Source organism: Callithrix jacchus, chromosome 21 (genome assembly GCF_049354715.1).
Source record: "Callithrix jacchus isolate 240 chromosome 21, calJac240_pri, whole genome shotgun sequence".
Lineage (NCBI taxonomy): Eukaryota > Metazoa > Chordata > Mammalia > Primates > Cebidae > Callithrix > Callithrix jacchus.
In genome coordinates this window covers 10,106,717-10,129,962 of record NC_133522.1, presented here as the reverse complement: position 1 = coordinate 10,129,962, position 23,246 = coordinate 10,106,717, and the positions used below count along the sequence as shown (strand labels likewise).

Here is a 23,246-nt window from a genome sequence, read left to right as displayed (position 1 = left end):
AGGTGGTTCTTTCTAGCTTCTGAGATTCTATGACCCCTTTTGGTTGCGTCCATGAAGAAAGTGCACTTCTGCTTCTCTTCCTTCCTAAGGCTATTGTTAAAAAAATTTAAAGAGGCTTGCCTGAGATTTCCTGCCATCCAGAATTAGAAAAATCCCTCTAAACAGCTAGAGTCACCATTTATAAAGTACGTACGCATTGCATGGACTTACCCTAACATGATTGCTTTCTGACTTAATCCTTACAACTCTCACAGTTAAGTACTATTATCCCCGTTTTGCAGTTGAGGAGGCTTTAGATTCAAACTTTCAAGTAAATCATGAAATATTATGAAACAAGAAGCGACAGCTATGATATTTGAACCAAGGGCTCCCTGATGTCAGTGTCAGCACTTCTACCCACCAAGCTCTACTGATATTTATACCTAGACCAAGTATAAACTCTGAACAACAACAGCAACAACAAAATTTATTTCCTCCACTTCTTTTTCCTTCTTTGCAACACAAGTTCTTGTAGGCAGGTAGGTGTTCCACTCCCTATATTTAGCCTCTCCCACGCCCTCTGCAATTTTTCCCTTTTGCTGCTGGAAGCGTCAGAGATTGCTATTGCAGCTGGTGAGTGGGCAGGTGCAGCCACCATCTGCTCCAGGAGTCCAAATGCGCAGAAGAACCTCGCACCCAGGACCTGGCCCAGGCACCACGAATTCCAGAACTTGCTGGGGACATGGCTAACCCCGCCCCCTCGCGGTGGCGATTGGCTGAACCCTGCCGGAGTGCTCGGCTCTGATTAACGAAGGCTGCTGTCTCCCCTGCAAGTTCGGGCGAGACGTCTCTAAGGAGGTGAGAGCCGCCGGGGGTGAGTGAATGGGGGCTTCAGTTCTTCCTGCCCGAAGGGTCCTTGAGAAGCCTGTTTGTTTTTCCCGGCGCTTGTCTCCACCCATCCCCTTCTCTCATTGGTCGGGCCTGGTGGGCGGCTGTGTTTCCATTGGCCAGGGGGCGGTGTCTGTCCCTGGCTGGGGTGGGGGCGGGGCCTCCGTCGCGCTGAGCTTGCCCTTGTGTCTGGTGCTCCGTAGAGCTGCCGCCGCCGCTGCCGCCGCCGCCGCCGCCGCTGCCGCTGCTGCCACAGCCACCGCCGCAGCCGGAGCATCCGGGAGCCGCCGCTGCCGCCGCTACCGCCACTAGCGCTGCTTCCACCGCTGCTGTCTCCCCTCCCAGGACCAGGAGACACCCCGGGCGCGAGCGGCGGCGCTGCTGGCTTGCCCCGCTCCCCGCCAGCCCTTCCCCTCCTGACCTGCCCGCTCCTTGGCGCCCTCGCCCGCACCTTCTCCGACACCCCGGCATCCCTGCATCACCTGCTCGGGCAGCCCCGGCGGGCGCTGGGACTTGCCGTGCGCGCCGAGAGGAAGGCAAGCCCTGAACCCCCGCCTGGCAGACGGGCTGTCACGGCTGCACCAGCGGGAGGAGGCGGAGGAGAAGAAACTATTTCGCCCACCGATACCCCGTTCTGCGGGCGCTTCGCCGCTGCCGCTTCTGCTGCCGCCGATCCCTGTCCGCGGGTTCGAACACCGCAGCGTCGGGGACGGTGGGTCCGGCGGGCGCCGGGAGGAGGACACCAGCGGAGCCCTGCACTCTCGCGCCCCGCTCGCCAGCATCTCCTTGCCCCGTCGCTCCTTCCCCAGCCCTTTAGAGAGGGGACCATGATTTGGAAACGCAGCGCCGTTCTCCGCTTCTACAGTGTCTGCGGGCTCCTGCTACAAGGTAATCCCCGCCCCGCCGCGGGGAGCATCAACTTCTCGCCCATTCCTCATCTTCCCCATTCCACCCCATATTTCCACTCTCCCCCTCCCAGTCCCCCGGTCCCCAGCGATTTCCACCCCCTCCCCCTACTCTCCGGTGCGGCAGGGGGCAGTGGCAGTTTGCACCAGCCCCTCGAATTTCTGAGGCTGGCTCAGCCCTGCCTTCCCAGCAGCCAGCCCCTTTCGCGGCACCTTTCGCCTTTTCATTCACCTGAGCTTCCTTCATCTCACTCCCTCCCCGCCAGCATCCGCCTCCCACGCCTTTTGGCTGGCAACTTGTGCCTCTCTGAACATTCCACGCTCGCGACAACCCCCACCAGCCACCTCCCACATCACGCTCTTGACCGACCCTCTCCATCTCTTGCCATCTCTCTAACCTCCCCCTTTTCGGGTCGTCTTTTCTTTTCCCCTCTTCCCACCATCATCACATCCGTGTGTCTTTAAAAAGTGTGTGAGAGCCTGGGAGCGAGCTACCAAGACGTGGAGAACAGCAGCAGCGGCAGCACCGTGTGCATTGCAATAACATCCCCGGGGGGGACATGTGTTGTGAGACGTGTCATTCACCTAGGAAGAGACAGGAGACTCTGTCTGGGATTTAAAAAAAGAAAGAAAGAACGAAAAAAAGAATAAGAAAAAAAAATGAATGAATGACTAAACCAAGAAATTAAAAAAGGGGAGAAAAGGAAAAAAAAAAATTAAAAGACCCAAACCCACTTTATCAACACATCGACTTTTTATTATTCAGTCTGTGTCTTGTCTTTTTTTTTTTTAACCAAAGAAATATATGCTCCCTAGCAGTTACTTTACTGCTAAGAGATTTTCACTTAGATTTCATACCTCTCCATCCTCTCTCTGCCGCTTCTTTCCGTAATTAATATTATCCTTTCACGTGAAATTTAAGAACCCCTGTGACCGCAGTGGAGGGAAACCGCACAAAACGCTGTTATTATGCAAATCACTGGTTTTGGATGCCAGGTGGCTAGGGAATCTGGGTTCACTTTTCTCCAGACCCTCTTTTTTGGAGGAGGGAGGGAGGGAGCTGTGTGGAATGGGAGGACGGTGCTGATTATGAAATAAATGGCAATGCATAGTATAGGAGTGCATGGAGAGAGGACACTTTGGGTGGTGGAGGAGGCAGAGGCGGCGGCGTTCTAGGGCTGGGTGGGCAGGGGCTGTAAGGCGGAAGATTGTTGCTTTGAAGAGAATAGTATAGGGATGTGGCTTGAGTGTGAGATATAGCGAGGATGGATGGTAAACGATGGTTGATAGAATATTTTTAAAGCTAGGTGACTAGGTTTTTTTTTTTTTTTTTTTTTTTTTTTTTTTTTTCTGTGCCTGCCTCTAACCCTTCTCTCATTATTTGCGTATTTGCAGGAAAGATAAGTTGATCAAATTAATTTTTCCCTGGGTAAAAGGGATCTGAAAGTAAGACACACGTAGACTCACTGGCGTGCAAAACCCAATCCGCCTTTGGAGGATTTAAATGAGGTCAATGAACCATCTTTCAGCAAGTTCTTGGAATGCATCCTCTCTCCTGCCCTCCTCCGGGATATAGACTGGGGACCGAATTTTATTTATGCATATTTATGAATGTGAAACAAGAGGCGGTGGGCAGAATTTTCCTGAATTAACTAACTGACCTTATAGAGATATTTCATAGAATATTTTTGTGGTACTTTTGTGTATTTTACATTGGGTATAAATTTCAGATATGTCATGTGTGCCAGAATCTCCGTGACAGCAGACAGCACATTCTTTATGCTTACGCCTCCTGGTCCCATTCTCACCGTTCACACACCCATCCTCACACAAGTAACTCGGGTGTCTGACACGTTACTTAGGTTTTTAATCTGCGCTGAGGCAATCTCCCAGAGACCCTACTTCACCTCTCAGTAACTTGCATTTCTCAACTGTGCTGTGTGTGTGTGTGTGTGTGTGTGTGCGTGCACGCGCGCGCGCGCGCGTGCGCCGTGTTGGGGGAGTGTGATGTGGGGAAATCAGTTAATTTGGTGATTGCGATGAAAATTCGACACCGCCAGATGTATTTTCCCTACCAATCTGTGTGTGCTGGCCCCGGCCAGTCAATGCACACACTACTGGGCTGCTGCGAAATTATTTATTATAGAGCCTGTGGGCCATGGACTGCACTTGGGGTCGCCTCCTCTCTTCCTTCAACATTTCCCTGTGAATTGTCTATTCAGTGCAGTGCAAAATAACTGTTTGCTGGTGCCTCTCTCTCAGTCTGGAGGAGGATTTACTCTTTCTCTACCCGGATAGATTCCATCAGCAGCATTCAGGCATGGGTCTCTTTTATTGAGTATGTAAACCAGAGATTAAGACAGTGCTGCTTTTCACAGCAGACTGGGGTGGGGGGCGGTGCAGGGAAGGGGTGTGAGTATAGCAGGGAAAATGCACCACTGCAACCAGCAGCAACACCAGCATTAGGTCCAATAAATAAATAAATAAGCGTCCTATACAGCAACCAGGGAAAGAGCACTAGTCCAACCATGTCTGTGGACTTAGGAGCATCTTAGATCAGGTCATGTGAATACACTAAAAGAGATAAGAGGATTACAAAAAAAAAAAAAAAGGAGGGGGCACAAAGCACTATAGGATTGTCTTCTCATGTTTATGGCTTCCTCACATTTATTCATCAAACACTGCTCCACAGACACATCATACTTTGTTGATATTGTCAGTTTTTGCTCAAACAAATTGCTCATGCCTTCCTTGTGTTAGGCTTGGCTGAAAACATTGCTTCGGGGTTCAGATTTATGTTTCTCCCACTACCCTACCATTTTATTAGGACTTGGTTAGGTTGTAAAATGAAGGCTTTATTTCCTGGACATAGATTAAATACTTAGCAGGTCTTTCCTTTCTATGTCCAGGGAGAACAGGGTGGCAGGGGAACTAGTTAGCGACTGATTTTGGCTAGAGGGAGTCTGCCCTGCCTGCTAGTAGTTATGACTAGGCAAATACTATAGTCAGTCAATAGCTCCTTTTTTTAGCTTTATCAGCAGTATAGTGATATTCACTTAAGTAATACTAATCAGTTTATTTATCACATATATTACTATACTCTTTCTTGCAGTATACATTATTTAAAGACAAGAAGACTCATTGGAACATATCTTCTCCATGTTTCTGTGTTTTAACTGACTGTATTTTTTATTGCCACCTTTATGTATTTTTCTGGGAAGAAAAATCAATTTTCTGGTTTGTTAGTATGTGGGGTGATAAGCCGGTGGTGAGAAGTCAATGATAAAATGAGTTTTCTTTTTTTCTTTTTTTAAGGCTTACTTAATTCTGTAACATCTGCCAGTTTGTTTGTCCTCATCCTCATCCTGCCTTTAGGAAATGAATAATAGTTAAACAGAAAATAAACATATGTTTTTGGCCAAAAATTTGTTTGGCCAAAGTATAACTTGTATACCAGGCTGCTTAAATAGCAAAATTTGATTTCGCGTTGACAATGCATCATTTCTTAATTTCCTTCATTATAAAAAGAGGAAAATCTGGAGTAAGGGCAAGGGACACATTAGAGAAATGAATTTCTTTGCAAGGATTGTGAAAGCTTGCCACCTGTAACTAAGTCCTCTCCTGGCTATAGAGCAGATCCAGTTCAATTGCTAACCCTTGCTGAAAGCTTATCCCTTTCCATGCCTGAGGGGGCACTGCAAAGATAGAGTGCCCTGGGCAGCATAGGAACCAATTCTGGAAAGGGCAATAAAGAAACAAGTGCAAACTATAACAGGAAATAATCATGCATACATGCATACAAGACCTGATTTTGTTGAGAACTGTGTTTACTTTTTGGAATTAGTCGCATACAAAAACACCTCCAACACAGATACTGGGGATTTAGTTTGTGTGTGTGTGTGGGGGGGGGGGTCCTTTTCCCATGGGGTATTTTTGTAAATGATTTGTTATATTTAGTAAAAAATATATTCAAATTAAACCTCATTGGACATACATATTACTTGCCTCAGTACGTGTCATGAACCTCACCTTACAATTTTAAAAAGCACATTATAATACGTATTATACTTATATACACTTAATGAAATACCTGTGCTTCCTGAAAGCATGTCTATCCAACTCTTTTACCTTTACATGTATTAACTTTAGTCTTGTCAAGCTCATTTCTTATGCCAAATGCAGTTCTCAAATATAGTTCACTCACTCCCTCTTTTGATTAACAGAAACTGAAAATTGGAGCCTATGTACTTAAATGCCAACAACTGTGGCTTAAATGGTCAAACATCAGACAACTGGTAATTAGGAAAATCTTCTTTGCAAATATGAGGAGTGTCTAGACTAGTTTTCTATCAAGATGTGGAAGCTGACTTCATTGTCTTTTTCCCATTTCTGTAACTATTAGAACTCTAGAAACATAATATGACAAAGCTAAATACCAACTGAAATGATAAAATGGTCTGTTCTTGTGTCCTTCACCAGAAGATAAGACACTTGAAAACTATTTGTCACACAATTGAATAGTGGTAGAATGGCATTTTTCTTAAAGAAAAGAATGACTTAAATCACTTAAAGAGCAAACTGGAAGTGCAAAAATGTTGGAAGACATCCTAAGCATGCATGTGAAGGTGGCCATGAGTCAATACCAAATGACATCAGTTTCCTCTTTAAGTAGTCTGTGGGATATCAATGGTTGAGACAAGTAAACCTTATTTACTATGAAAGATTTGGAGGTACATTAATAATAGAATATAGACCTAATGTCACATAGATGTTTTATTTGATCTCACTGACATACACTCTATGATATTTATTGAGAAATAGTCCTCATCTTATTAGACTTTATTAAATCCATTGGCTAAGTCACCCATTCTATAGCAGCTTGAGTAGATTGAGGAAGCAAAGAGAAGGAAAATCACAAACCAAGGAAGCAGACTCAAAAACTGAAGTCAGGAGCCCTTTGTTCAATTGGAAGATATTGTCTGATTTACTCACTTAAAACAATTCTAGCACCTAACAATTATTATACTTAAGTTTCCTGGGGGCAAGCCCTGTGCCTTATGCATCTGTGCAATTTTCTTATGCTCAGTTTAGTAGATTCATAAACAGTCGGGATTGAATAATAGGTATGTCCTAATTACTTCTGATGGAGTTAAATGATCTCTTCTTTTCATAATATGTAAGTGCTCATAATTGGTTAAGTCACATAAGAGTTCATTTTGACATTTTTGTAACTTATATTGGCTTATTAAATTTTTCCTATATAAAAGTATCACATAAACAAGATACTTTCATAAATCTTTAAATAAATTCAATCTGATCAGACTTTTTTTTAACATTTTTCCTACCCATTTTTTTCTTTTCCTTGATTAAAAACCCCAGATACTTTACCTTAGATTAGATCATAAATTAATTTCATAAAAAATGAAGGACATAATTTAAATTTACTCATTTAACCTAAAATATTTAAAAGGACACATTCATTGCCAACATTTTATCTGAAAATGTCAAGCATTTTTGGAGTGCAATTCTGTAGTATCAAGAAAGACATCTTCTGCAAATTCCTTGTGTAAGAGGTGGGTGAGGATTAACCTAGAGCAGTGGCAGCTGAAGCCCCCTGCTGTGTGATGATGCAAATGGCATCTCAGGCCTAATGTGCTCTGCAGAGGCAGCAAACTCACAGAAAAGCACTCATGTGGCATCAGAGTGAAATGGGAAGTCTTTCACAGCTTGTAGTGGACATAAAACATCCTTCAGTTTTTTATAACCAGAAATGATCCAGAGTATTTGTGATCACATGAGCTTATGACAAAGCAAAAGAGAGACCATATATTTTGTTTAGAGATTAATAAATAAATCCTACTAAAGCTATCAACATTTTCATCCAATGAATGGTGAACATTTAATTTTCTTTTAAACTATCAAGAACAGAGGTCAGTTTAATGAAGATGAATAGCAACATTAAAATAGGATTTCTGTGCTATTTTTTACATGTGTTGGACCTAATAACTGTTGAGCTGGAAAACATTCTGTTATCCAGTTCTTTCTTTAGTAAGGAGTTAGTCCCTTAATCTCATTCTTATTAGAGCATTTCCTGTGCTATGAGAATATAGTAGCTTCTTTACAAAATAGGAGTTAACTGTTCAGTGTATATTCAGTTTCTTTTGTGTTGTTAAGTATAATTTGTGTTATGTCACATCAGTAGAGAATGTTTCCTATCTGAACAATATTATTTATCACATAGGCAAAGCCATCTGATATGTTCTCTAAAAAAGTCACAGTTGTAAACGCTTTCTTATACCATTAAAGCCTATCAGATAAAATGAACTAATCATGTAGCTTTGTATATTTTGATTCCATTTGCCACAGAACAAAAAAAACTGAACGTGTTGTACATGCTGATTTTTATTCGAGCAGCGAGCCCAGTTGGTCCTGTTAATGTCTTCAGTGGATTTCCTTAAACATACATGAAATTAGTTTCACCTTAGAAGTATGTAGCCTATTTAAAAATTAGTGAAGTAAATACTCTGCTTAAGTAGGGATCAGTTAAATATTAATGTCAAAGTCAGAGATATAATTATTGAGAAAAGAAATATCCCACAGTCCCTTACTTATATATATGCACATATATACACATTTAAAGTATGTCATTATTTTTAAAACCGAAGAACATCTTTATTAATTTTGTACTTAGAGTTTAGGGCTTTCAGGGATGTATACTGAAATGAAGAAAAATGTAAGAATTTGTTTTGTTTTTACTCATTGTGTTCTTTTGCTCTTTTAATGAGATTAGGAATTTTTTTTCAATAGATTTTCTTAGGCTGCAACCATGATTAACAAGCTTTCCCCTTAAAACACACACACAAGTCTTGGAATTAATGGAATAACAATAGGGTTGAGTACTCTGGATCTGTTTTTGTGCTTGTGAAACTGATAATAACTTCTTACTACTTGAATAGATACAGAGCCAAGTTTGTAAGATCTGCTATGGCGAGAGGGGGCCATGAACTATTCACATTATATTTTAAGTCTTTGAAGTAAATATTAAGACAGTCTTTATTCGGCTTTGGGAATAACTCTTTCTGAGTCAGCAAATCATTTTTGCTTAAATATTTATATCATCTTTCAGCCATTTCAGTGCTGAAGAGGAAGTCCCTGTCTAGTCATGGTTAAGGAGTTATTCCGGGGTTAGATAATGACGTCATTATGGATTGTTTAGAAAAGAAAAATAAGCATACATTTGATTTCAGGGGAAAAAATATCAAAGCTAATTATAATCGAATAGTGCAAATAATTTTACATTGTAAGAAAACAAAGTCCTTTTAAAAGTCAAATTTAGTTTCTAAAAATTTTACATATTTTAGGATTTACAGTAAGGTACACTGCTTTTCTAAAGTTGTCCTTGAGAACAGAGTGAGAAAGCACCTTTCCTGACAAGGATGTGCTGCCGTCTGCTAAGTGTATAGCTGTTATATTGATTTGCTGTAATTTATAAAGCCAATTAATTTGTTCTTGTAAAGAAATATTTTTAGCTTTTAGGCTACAATTGTTTGTATTTTAAAATGCAGATGCCTTTCATAATGCTTATTTAAACATCAAGGCTTAAAATCTATAGTGTGTAACATATGTCCTAATTTTCTTAATAAATTCATATTTTACATTAGCTTGTCCTATATCCCCCTTAGGGGAAAATGTCCATGACGTTCATAACTTCTGTTCATTCTCATACCTTATGCATCTCTGTTTTTCAATCTGGAGTGGTAGGCTTAAGTTTAAGTGAGAGATAATGCATCAGAAATTAGAATATTTATATTTAAAAGCAAAGAAAAATATATAATAAGCTTTTTATTTAATTGCCATTTCTTTACTGCTCTCTATTTTATGTGCTGAAGTCTGAATAGTAACTCAGCTTCCTTTATGCTCTCCAGGAATATAATATCCCTCCCATTCCCTGCCCATGCTACCAACTTGAAAGATCCATTAAAATAAATTAATGGGGAATGCAGAATAAAGAAGTGGAATTGCGCTAAAGGATATGTACCGAATATGTTTAGATTGGGTGTTTTCCCTTTCAACCCCCAAGAAGCACATCCCAGTGTTTTAGCAAGGATAAGATCTGTAAGATGTGTGTCGAATTGTTTTTATTATTATTATTATTGCATTTTTGAAAGCTCCATTCCACAGTCTCTTAATAAAAATGGCAAAAAGAAGAGAAAAGGAATGTGAGTCAGCCAGCCAAACACACAGAGAAACGCCTGGCAAAGCCGACTAAATTAGCATATGCTAGGCTGAGTATTTCCCTCTGTTGTTACATAATCCCTGTCTAATACGAAATCAGTTCTCATACTTAACCCTTTCTGGAGGTTTTGAATTCTCCCACTGTTATATTTTTATTTTGCTTCATTTATTTTCTCATGAATTGTGTAAATCATTCAAGGGCTTTTAGGTCAAGTTCTTTTTATTCCCTCTCCAGCCTTTCTGTATACAAATGTTCCATTCTGTGTCCAACTTCAGGATTCAAGAATCAACTTTTCTATAGCTTCCACTGAGAGGATCTAATTAGCATTTCAGTCTCCCTTTACTCATGTGCAGCTTTCTTTAGAAAATGTATTAGTTCTATGAGGTTCCCCTAAGGATTCATAATACTCTAGTTTGTTACATGTACTGTGATATTCAGTGTGCCTTAATTATGCACGTGTCCTCATTTCAAAGCCTTTTCAGGGATCATGTGGGATAGAACAGGGGTCTGGCTGTAAGTTCACTGTCATGTATTAATGTGTAGGTGGTATTCAGAGAAGGATGTTTCTGAAGGCAATTATATATCTATGACTCCAATATAGCAAGCAGTTACTCACATTCTGCACTTTCTAGTGCCCTGCCAAGGCAGAATTAAATTCACCATTGTGATACATAATACAGTGTCTGTTATTTCTAAATAACAGATACTGCTCTAGGAATGAAATAAAATAATGACTGAAAATGTGTATCCCTACCCTGAATAGAGATTGTTCCTTTCACTTTCCCAAACAAAAAGAAGAATCAGAAATTGTTCCTCAGTCAATAATCTTTCCTTAACTAGCCCATTAACATATTTTGCTGTGGTGGGATCTTGAAGTGTTGCTGGTTTTCATGTGAGGCTGTAGATATTTAGGCAGTATTAATTGCCTGCAATCTTTATGGACTGCCAAATGTCAGTGCATTGCCAAATTTGAGACATTTTATTTTCGGGTTTCAATATGGATGCAATTTGAATACTGGTAAGAATAGAGAGTATAGGGAGACACTGAACTCAACAGAGAGGCAGACATCTTTTTCTTAAAGACACTTTATTTGTGGAGTGATTCCTACAAGAATTGACTGGTTTCGTATGTGTTATCATACAAACTACCACATTTTCCTATATTACATGAGTTTGAGAGTACATTTATATTAATTATACCCTTTGACTTACATGTCTTTCTCTGTATCTAATGTGGTAAAAAATTTGTGGTTTAATTAGTAACTGCACCTTGTGTCTTTTATTCTTTGATTTATGCTTATGGCAATAAAAAGCATTTTATAAGCTGATATAATAAATATGTTTTGACATTTGTGTTTGATTATTTTATACAATAGCATAATTTTTGAAGCTATAGTTTTAGTTTTAGTAGACAAAAGAATGCCATCTGCCCTCTATTGATTATTTTAAGCATTTATGTCTTCTTAGTTCATGAGAGAACTGAGCATTTGATTTTGTCTATTCTATGATCTATAGAAACTTTTGTATATTATTGCTACAGTGTTTTGAAGGTTGTATGTTTATCTGCCTGTCTCCTCTAGTGGACTGTAAGCCCCTAGTGTACAGGGCTGAAGTCTTAGGCTTCATTATATTTCAAGTGCCTAATCAAATGTCTGGTCTGTGTCTTAAAAAAAAAAAAACTTTTCATTGCATTGATTGATTAGTTTTCTTCTAATAGATTTCATCTTGACACAACTCTTTAATTGAATCCAGATAATATTTAAGTATTTACATCGTAACTGCCAAAATGCCAATACAGTATTTCAAATAGAATAAATATTTTCAGTGACTTTTCATTTGCATGTAATATATAAGAAGAAGGCAGAAATGCACCCTAGGAAACAAAAAGAATTCTAAATAATGGTGTACTTCACAAAATATGAATTAATTGCTTTCAGTCAGATCAATCAGTTCAAATATGCACTGTAAACATTTGTTTGAATCTTCCTGATTTATTTGGGTATTTTAACCCCTTATCTTTTATCTGCTTTCTAAAGATTTTATCTCTAGCTTCAAAAATATTCCTGATGATGACTTTGGTTAAATGCGAAGCCACATTATCCTTGTTGTTCTACTTTGAGTAGCTGGCATTTCCGGATAACTGTATAAACAAAGAGGAATTACAAGCTGACCTTGATCCACCAGATTATGTGTGGAATGACCTGCTTTTTTTACTGCCAAGCTACAGAGTAGAGGATCTCTGATTAGTCCCTGAAGTAAAGATTCAGGATGCATTCTTCTCAGTTAACTGGAAGAGATTCTGTCAGTATTATTTAAACAGCCCTTTAAAAATTCTAAATATTGGTCTGTGTTTTTAATGAGTAGTTATTTATGCTTATGCAATTGATGACATGTATTTGCTGTGATTGAATTTGATTTATTTGCATTACAAAGACAGAGGTAGGGTGGAAATATTATATGCTTTTTAAAGAAAATTTAAATATAGTTACTGGAAACCCAAAACTAAGGGAGAAAAGACTCTACACTTCGTAGTGACTATATTTTTGCATAAAGTGTTTTAAGAATGCTTTTTCTAAAAAGTCCCAGTGAAATGTGGCTTTTCTTAAAAGTCATATCGCTTTTCTTCATCTTTTAAAAATCAATTTCGCTGATGTCTTTTGGATTTTTGACTGTTTCGTGACTCTTAGCATTTGAAAATATATTATTAACTAGGCTAACTTAAGTTTTACCTGAATGCCAGGTGCTGAAATCACTCTAACGTCCTCACAGAGAAATATATATTCTGTAAATAAATGTCCATTGAAAAAAACTAGCTTAATTTATTAAGGTTCTTGCCACTTGATACAGCTGGTATTAAGAATTATATTCTCTCATAGCATCTATTAGCACCCAGTCTTGCTATATGTTAAAACATGTCAGTATGATTCTGGATCTGCAGAATAACCCTTCTTCTTGAATGTGGCTTCTGTTTGGCCCCTGCTAATCAACTTTCCAGGGACTAGTGAATTAAGGGGAAGGTAGTTTTTCTTGAAATTTTTGTTTGAAGCAATTTTTGTTGACTACTTTACTGTTGCAGTGAAGGATTGTCTAACATGTTACTGAATGTATTCATGATATTGAGGATGTTCCTGTAACCCTATTATTAGATATGACATATTTTAATTTTTTGTGTGTAACCACATAGTATCTGAAACTGGAAATGTGAAGAAAAATTATACCTTCCTTTTTCTCAAGACTTTTATTCATAATGATTCACTCAGAAATTGAATTTCAGTTTGTTATAAGAAAGAAAATCCCTTACCTGAAACTTTACACGCTAAACCATTTCCGACCAACATTCTTGTCCAGAAGCATCAAATTAAACACAATATTCATAATATATATCAAATGAATATTGCACTGAGAGTGCTTATTTCATGAAAAGGATATTGTACAAAAGGTATTGACTTAACAGTAAGATTTCATGGAAAGATTTTAAAAATTACACGTTCTATTGAACATTTACAAACATTCTAAAAATCAAGTAAAAGTTATAGAGGATAGTTTTATGTTCACTGGTTTGCTTTTTTATTAATATACAAATTCTATGGATGGGATAAAACTAATGGTGTTACCATTTAGCAACTTCGTTTCTCCATATCATTTATTTCCATGAAATTCCCAATGCTATGATGAAAGTATTACTAGAGAGATAAGAAGTGCATAGTATTTTAGAGGTCTGATGGAAATCACTAAAGTCAGATTTATTTTAAACTTTGACTTGCTTTACCCAATTTTACTGACCGTACAAGTATAGACTACCAGCAAAGCAGAACATCCTATTCCTGAAGGCTGGGACAACATAAGGGTACATGTTTTAATAAAACATATATCCTCCATGGGTATGGACAGGCTGGGGATTAGTATATCTTATCATTTGGTCTAACTATAAGGTAAAAGTAAATTCCATCAGGCATTAGGGATATTTCCTCCCAGGAAGTCTCATCACCTAGTCATACCATGATGGAGTATAGAGGTGGATTGGCAATAGAGAAATGAGGCAGAACACCAGCAGAAGACATGGTCAAACTGTGGTTCTTGTAGAAGTGGTAGTGAGATTGGCATGGCGGAAGCCTTCTATTTTGTAGTGAGAGTTCTTTCTTCTGTAAAAGGAGGAGCTATCAGTGAACTAATTAAAACTTTGATTTTGGAAGTGCCTTGCAGCAGTAAGACATGACGGTAGGAAGTGAGAGACAGACCTAAGTTCTCATGCAAGCCATGCCACTGTCTCACAGGCCTTGAGCAAGTTACTCCTCTTGCAGCTTAATTTTTTCAGCTGTAGACTGAGAGGTTGGAAGAACATCTATTCTTTGGTGATGTAGAAGAAACTTATGGATGATTATAAATTGCAGAAATGGCATTTTTCTTTTTCCTTTCCGCCTAAAGATGTTTTATAACATAGTGTAACAATAGCTGCATGCTCTTAAAATAACGTTTACTAAACTCTTACTTTTTGTATCCATCTATGCATCATTTAGTGCTTAAGGTTTTTACAAATGTAAGCAGAGTTTTGATTTTGTTCTATGTGCCTCTATGAATGTCAGTGAAGTTTATGAAGTACTTTTGTAGTCATCAGCCTGAGTTTTGAGCCACACACACTTTTCTCACAAAATCACATTCATAGATCAACTCTGCAAATTAGGAAACTCTTTTCTTGTTGGTCATTTTTATTATTAGGAAATGGACTGGATTAGGTTTTTCAATTTTGAGTTTGATTGTATATTTCTGTTTATTTAATGCACTTGAAAATTTCTATGGTCATTTTATTCTTCATAGCCTTTGGTTTTTTAATCATAACTTATTCATTGATTCATTTTTCAACAAAGACCTATTTGAAGGCAGAGTTTTAAAATGCTGGATATATAAATGAACAAGATGGAAACAGTCTCTACCCTTATGGAATTTACACTCTAGTGGTGGCCACATAATAAACAAAACAAAATATGTAATGCCTTTTCTTTTTTTTCTTTTTTTTTTTTTTTTGAGGTAGAGTCTTTCTCTGTCGCCCAGGCTAGAGTGCAGTGGCGTGATCTTGGCTCACTGCAACCTCTGCATTCCGGGTGCAAGTGATTCTCGTGCCTCAGCTTCCCATGTAGCTGGGACTACAGGCATGCACCACCACACTGGCTAATTTTTGTATTTTTAATAGAGCAGGGTTTCCCCATGATGGCGAGGCTGGTCTGAAACTCCTGGCCTCCTGTAATCCACCCACCTGGGTCTCACAAAGTGTTGGGATTTCAGGGGCAAGCTCCTATGCCCAACCTGTAATGCCTTTCTGAATTAATATTAGAAATTTTATTTTTATAGTAATATCTTTTCAACAGCAACAGAATGTGAATATATCAATGAGGATGTGAAATCACTGGTTTACAACAATGGTGTAAACCTCACTGGGCTTTTTAAATTTAAGGTTAAAGAGCTCTCATTTCCTCCAGTCATTTATCCTGAAAACGTTCTCAGTATGATGCCAGTTTCTCTTTTTATTATTATTAATACAACTTGAAAGAACCTGATAAGTGAACAAGAAATATTCAAGCATGTTCTATTTTAACTGATTTGTTCAAGAGGATGATTCATTTAATTTCATAAAGGCTCAGTGGGCCAGAACAGTAGATGACCAGGTCAGCAGAGGGAATGTAGGGTTGAAGAGGTCTGCGAAAAGGATCTATGTAACAAGCAACAATATTTAGTTTTTTAGAGCTGGAGTTCTGCTTGAGCAATTCTGATGTTACCAGCGACATTCATTTAAAGAGCTACTGATGCCTCAGGGAAAACATTTTTAAAGTGTCCTATCTAGAAACAATGCTCCTTATACTGTGTCATATATATTAAAACTCCCTCCCTTGCTTATATTACAATACATCATGCTTGGTTAAAACCTGTACTAACATAGTTTAGCTGTTTGAAAGTGTCATTTTAGTGTTGTTGCTGAAACCCTTCTTCCTGTTCCATATGGTTGAAATATTAACCACCTGGTCCGCAAAGCTGAAGAATAGATGGAGATACCAATTAAGAACTTTAAAAATAAAATGAATTTTATAAACAATTATTTAAAATATTGGAGATAAATACATCATAGGAACCAGCTACAAATATTCTTAGTGTCATTATTTCACTTCCTTTAATATTTAACTTTGATGACCCCAAGATGGGAATATCACATTTCTAACAGATTGTATGGTATTTTAGAATATTACTGTTTATTACTAGTGATATCCCTGGAATGGATGATGTACATGTTTCAGTAGATAAACTAACCCTTTGTAATTTTTTATATATACTTTGGAAATCATAATAATGGTGGACTAGCATTTATAATAGTTCTACTTAGAGACTTAGTTATTTGGATTACACACAGTAATACAGTGCACTGTTAGAAAAACTTTCCTTACCCATTAACTTTAATTTTACTTTCTTTTGGTTTTAAAATAATTTTAATTCAAGTTAATGCTGTGTTGCATGTGATAAATGGCTAGAGTATAGTTTCATATTACATTATTTATTTTGAAATATATTCAGTTTTCCAAAGTCTGAGATGCACACATATTTGGAAACTTTTCTAAAGGGAACTAGGTGGTGCTGTTCTGTCGTCTTTGTGTCTTAGTGCTTCTTGGTGCTGTTCTCTTCATTAAATACTCTCATCCAATGAGTGCATTAAGTAAGGTACAGCTTTGATCTCCTAGTAGTATTATTTTTTATTAACCAACTAAGTTTAAATTGATTTTGTTTTTTTGTTTTTCACAGTATTTTTGTACAGTAAATAAAAACCATCTTCCTAAGCAGCAAGATATATCACACTTTATTACTTACCGCATTTCTGTAACTTTTAAGGTAATATATTACATTTTGATGTGTTCAGATGTTTGTTATGTTTTTTTAAAAAACCTTGTACTTGGCTTTTTATTTGACAAATCTTTATTATTAGAGTCAGAGCTTAAAGTAGTAATATTTTTGTATAGTTTAAGATGATTTAGTATGAAATGCTGCAAATAAGTAATCTCAAGAAAAAACATTTATTTGTAACCATTATTTGAAATATTACAGATTTCATTAAGTCTTTAAAAAGAAAAAGAGAAAGGTTTCTCTTGAAAGGAAATTTTGTTTGCCTAATTTACCTCCCTTTCAAGAAAAGTGACCTCAATTAGGCTGTCTGTTAATCTTTTCATGTTTCAGGATGTTATTAAGATAATTGTGCCTTCCCATATTCTTGGCGGTATTTGACAGTCCAAAATAAAACAGTTATTTAAACCAAAATAAGTAAGCAATAAACAAAGTTATTTCATTCTCCACATATGTTTAGGATACTGATATGTCTGTGGTATATTTTATTGGTAATGAGAATAGCTTCTTTCAGATATCTTTACATTTTGGGAAGGCAAATAAGAGAAAACTTAAAAGAGATTGGAATTTTCTTCATCAACAATCATCCTGTATTCTGTAGAAACAATTGCAAGCTAGGTTTCTTAATGATTTTGTAATGCAATTTATGAAGTTTATATTTTATATTTTCTAATGAAAATCTGGATATAAAGTAATGAAGCACTCTAAGAGTTCTAACCAAGTACCTCCCTGTAGAATCATAATTCTGCATACCTCTCATTTTGAGTGGGGAAAGATAATTTATATTTTTTTATTTCTGATATAATAACTGCTACTTAGATCATGAAAACTTTAAGTTTTACCTTAATAGAAAAGTCAACCTGATATAGAAAACTCTTTGTGTTTTCTGTTATTTTCCAAGTATTTTAACGGCGGTAGACAGAATCAATACAAAATTTCTAAATGTTTTCACAGGATGTCCTCTTACAAAGTAGAGAGATAATCTCCAAGATGAACATCTTCTAAACTAATAATTATAAGTGAACGCACTACTAGACCTCTGTGCTCATGACTGGCCTCCATAAACAAAGAGAAAGTCAAAAGTATTATAAGAGTTTAGACTGGGACATCTGCGTAAAGAACTGGGCTATAGATCTTTATCACCTTTATGTATGTATTTCTTTATTATACTGAAAGAAAACAGAATCTCCAAAGAAGAATTGATAGAGAGTTATAGCTGATGTCAGCAAATCAAGGACTGATTGACCCCATAGGTACTGACATCATTGCACATGGTGAAAGAGATTTGAATATAACTAGATAAGAACATAGGATGATCTTTGGTGCAGCATGTCCAGCACCTGATTTCTTAGAAGAGAACTGATAATGAAGAACCCTAACACAATTAAGAAGTAGGTCTAAGTGGCAAACACCATATGACCAACAATAAAACAATAACCTTTGGGAAAACTATCTTACCACAAACTTAATATACTCTCACATGCAACTTTTACACTGGGAAGTTTCTGGTTGACTTTTTGCAAAGAAATAATTTTTCTTAAAATGAGCACTTTACTCTTTCTATGTTGGCATTAATATGAATGGAGGTGATGGGATGCAATAATTAGGGCATGTTTTGTTTTGTAGATGCATCCAGAGGCTTCTCTAATTAAAGCTTTGCAGTTAAAAACTCTCAGATTTTCAAAAGCATCTTATTATTGGCTACATAGGTTCAGGCATGAAACAGTAAAAATACCACAACAGAATAGTTCTTAATAGCAGAGAGCAATGGTTTCATTCTTAATTTATTTTCATGCAATGTTGACGTCGACAGAAGACAACACTTCCAAAAGCAGCATCTACATTTAATTCCCAGTGTGTCCGTCAGTAGATGTTTCAAAGAGAACATTGCTTGCTTTAAGCTAAGATCTTTATATTTGGGGAAAACTTGACATTTGGAGGAGCCATATTCCTTATGCAAAAGTTTAAAAATAAAGACTTTTGAAGGAAAATAAAGGCATCTACAAAAAGTTTGTCTTTTCCTTTCACCTAAACATAAAATATATAGAGTAAATCAGAGATTTATGGCAAATATTTAGAAATGATAAAGGTGTATTTGCTCATCTAAACATTAAGAAATTAGTATAAATGTGCTAATATTATAAAGTACTTGATATTATTTAAGATATTATCAGGAAATGCATATTGTTTTCTTGTTAACTTGTGCATATTTTCTGTCTTTTCCCTGCTGGTTGGTAAGCTCAGTGAATGCAGAGTTATCTTTTACTGTTTTAATAATTCTCTTCCAAAATATTGTCTAACACACAGTTGTTCAATACATTTTTGTTGCATTAATAAATATAATTATCATGTGTTATTTAAAAAATAAGAATCTTTACTTCTTGAGTAGCTTTCTATAGTGAACAGAACCCAAACTGACACCTGTATGAAAATGTACCTACTTAATATTACTAAAGACTAAGTAGAGGTAAGTCCTTTCTCAGACACATCATTTTCCATATTGGACAATATATTATTTATAACTTGAAAAACATTTATAATTGTTTTTATGTGTTTATGGCGTAAGACTTAAAGCACAATACCACTGTTTATTTAAAACAATAAAAGAGAAAATGGAGTGGAGGAATTGACCTGCTGAAATGCCATAAGAAGACTTTTCTAAGTCTAAATGTACTAACTGTTTTATTCCTTAACATTGCTAGGAGTTCAGCATGTGTTTGTGTGTGTGTGTGTGTGTGTGTGTGTGTGTGTGTGTGTGAGTGTGATTTATATTAGAAATTGAAATTCATGGGATTATAACTGAATTATATGAAAACAATAAAACCAAAGATTGTAATAGGCCATAGGAGAAATTCTACATAAGAAATGTGTTTTAGCAAAATCGAATGTAAGTTTCAAATAAGTTCTGTGGCACTTTAGATATAAACATGATCTCATTTCAACCCTATTTAAATCTTATTTCAGGGGAAGCATTGTGTAAATGGAAAGTACAAAAGATAGGGGCATCAAGAATTAGAGTTCTGATTATGGCTGTGCCATTGCTCTTCCCTCACCCGGGGAAACAGCTCATCTCTCTCGAGGTCAGTTACTCAGAGGGTGTTAGGCTTGGATCATCTCCAAGGTCTCTTTTCAACTTGAAGACTGACTCCAATTCAACAGCTAAAATTAAGTAAATGGATACGCTTTGCAAAGGTTAGAATATGATTATGTCTTTGTCGTTAGTTGGAAAAGTTTTAATCCGGCAAAAGTGTTATAAAATCATAAAATATATCACTAGTGGTGTTTGTAAAATTCTACTGATGCATGATTCTTTCATGTGCTTTAAAATACATGTGTTTGCTGCTTGTAAAAGGGAGGAAAAATATATGTGTGTATATTAATGTATGTATTTATATATTGGCATACTGATTAATATCTAAGTATATAAATCAGCAAATCTTATGGTTACATGATTCCATTTGTTTAAAAAATGTGTGTGCCTGTGTACATACTTCATTGCATTTCTGACTTTTCACAGTATTCTCTGTAAATAGAGCCATGAGTAACTACAAGAGGTATCTTTGAAGAAATACTCCATTTTGTAAAACAGTTCTTCTAAGAAAAATCTTAAATTATTAAAACTTATCATCATTAAGGGGGAGAGAAATAGATGATTCCAGGAATAAACTTCAATAAATGAAGATGATTTTACAGTCAGTGCCATAAACAACTGTTTTTTTTTTAATTCATGAAAACTCAAAGAAAGACAATGTTCTTCAACTACTCCAAAAATACTTTAGATTTTTATTAAGAAATAATTTCCAGGCAGAATTCCTAGGCTTTAAAATTAAAAGTGGTGAAATGATTTTTGGTGTCTAAAGAAATAGATTGAATTTTTCATCTTTCTTGGAATAATTAAAAGTGTGCTGTCTTCAAGATAAAGTAATAGAACCGAAGGACTTCAAATCATGAGATTCAAATCTTGAAACCAGTTTGTACATGTAACTAATGCCAAATTTAACTTTTATTAAACAGAATTTGTGTTAAGAAAGCCAAACGCCTATTATTTCCTTTGTCAGTATGTCATTAAAGATTTTATTGATTAATTTAGAGTGGATTTCATAATAACTCTGATCATAGTCATACAAAGAGTTAAATTCTCTTCATTATGGAGCCAGGCAAATGCGTAGTGTTTATAGGCGTTCTAGAAGGTCAGTCCTCAGACTAATTCACCGACAGCCCCAGATGCCTGGCTTAGCTGCCAACACAGTTGTTTTCGAGTCTGCCAGAAAGTCAGCTGCAGCTGCAGAGAACATTCTTTTTTTTTCCCGCCCATTGCTAAGTCTGTGGATTTTACAATTGCCATGAAAAGAACAGAATTAAAAAATGTAATTCAGGGTGAGGATCACCTCACTTACCCTATTAATGGGTTTCAGAGTAATTTATTATGAATAGCAAAATATTAACAGATAAAAGAGTTTTTGAACATGTGCATGTTCTCAAACGATTTAGTCACATTTTGGAAAGTGCTTTTCAAAATGTGGTGAGGTTGTCTTCCAGTTTCAGATTCTTTCTTACTCATTTTTTGAATTCCTGACAAGATAATAATAAGAAGACCTAGCATTTTTGTTGTACTGTTATCTGCAGTTGGAGGAACATAACCACTGGTTACTGGTACAGAGAGAGCTAAGATGGTGTGGTTTTGAAATCTAACACACATGACCCATGTTCTCCCTTTGCTGTGTATCCTCAAATAAGTGATGTTACCTCTCTGAGTTTAAGGCATTTCACTTCAGAAATGAACATTGTGATAACCAGTTTAAAGGATATGGTGAGAGTTGATAAGTTAGCATAGTAAAATGCCTTGTATCATGTCTGAAAACTATGGGAACTCAATAAATTGTAGAGATATTGTGAGAGGAAATAAAAATTTGTTAGCTCCAAAATTTGTATTAGATCCTCAGAATTTTGGATGCACAATGAACAGTAGTATTTTGTAAAATATGCTTGTAAAATAAAAATATTAAAATATTTTTAAATAAAGGTAATCTAATGAGAAAGATTAGAACAACCTGTTAATAATTACAGAACATTTTTAAAGGATATGACATAGTCTTTCATTTTAAACTCTAAGCTTGTTTGGTCTAGGGTGTCAAAGAAAGGAGGGGCATAGAAGACAGAAAAGGGAGGAATCTGAAATTGTACACTACTGTTTATAAATCTATACGTAAGTACCGAGAGAAAAATATCCATAAAGTCTTTAAAATCAATTTATGTTAAAGTTACGTTACTTGAATTTTGGTTCCCATACAGCTGTAAAGACAACCTGAAGAACACTTCCGTGTTTGAGTGTAAACAGCTTCTACCTTTTCCTTCCCTATCTTTCATTTCCCCCGCCTGCCCCTCAGTCCCTCTCTTTGTTTTCTTCCTCCTTCCCTCCCTTCTGCGTTTTCTTCTTTAAAAGTATATCAGAATATACTGCAAACAGTCTTTCTCTTTGTTGGAAGTATTAAATATATTCCTGGAAAGAGTCATCTTACTTTGGTATAAATGGATTTCAGAAACTAAATGACATCAAATATCAATATCGTAGCCAAAAATTGTGCCACACAAGTAGAAAATGTTGCCAAAGTCTATGGGATGATTATATTCTGTTGCTTTTCTGCTTTCAAGTATAATTACATTTTAGCAAAAGACATTATTTTAGACAGCAAGAGAAACCCAGCTTTCTTTGTCTTTACATTAGTTGTAAGTGAGGTCCACAGAAAATTAACAACTTTTAAACTGTGTTTTTAAAATAATCTAATCAAAATTAAAAATTGCCAGTCTCGTTATTTGAGCTGAGAAACTATGCATACATTTGAAATACCAAGATTTGACATCTTTCCCCTCACATGACTTTTGAATAGGGTGGATTTATTAGTCCTTCTGATGTCACATTTCAAGGTGATAGAATTTGTATATAGTCAAGTTTTTTTTTAGTAATTAAATATTCATTTGTGTTTCTATATGTTGACATAAAATGGACTCCAATTTTTAGTATTTCAAACTAAATATAAGCCTGTAAATTAAAAGTAGCATTTTAAACAGGTAAAAATTTTTATGATTTATGCAGACTGGATTTATGCAGATAGCCTGTACCAAGATGGACTAAATATCTGGATATGTCTGAAAATCTAAGATCAGTATTTCTACCAAGGAGGTAAACTAATTGCATCTTTAGGTTTTCATTATTAATATACACACACAATTTTCTTTAAAATTTGAGCTGGAATTTTGTAAACATTACTAGTCTAGAGATATAAAACTAATATCTTAACAAATACAAAATTACTTTGTAAAAAATAAAATAGATTAGTTAGCATGAATAGTGTATCAAT

General features: G+C 36.4%; 1 protein-coding gene across 4 annotated transcripts in view; it reads left to right on the top strand.

Moving 5' to 3' along the window:
- The first annotated feature begins 1,066 nt into the window (after window positions 1–1,066).
- Window positions 1,067–23,246, top strand: part of CADM2 (cell adhesion molecule 2) — a 1,112,757-nt gene continuing 1,090,577 nt past the window's right edge. For 3 of the 4 annotated variants that reach the window (XM_035283216.3, XM_008986459.4, XM_035283214.3), the window contains exon 1: window positions 1,067–1,755. In XM_035283216.3, coding sequence (XP_035139107.3) covers window positions 1,695–1,755 — 61 coding nt within the window. In that variant the 5' untranslated portion in view covers window positions 1,067–1,694. The remainder of the gene's footprint in view (window positions 1,756–23,246) is intronic. The other variant, XM_078358553.1, reaches the window with a different exon arrangement.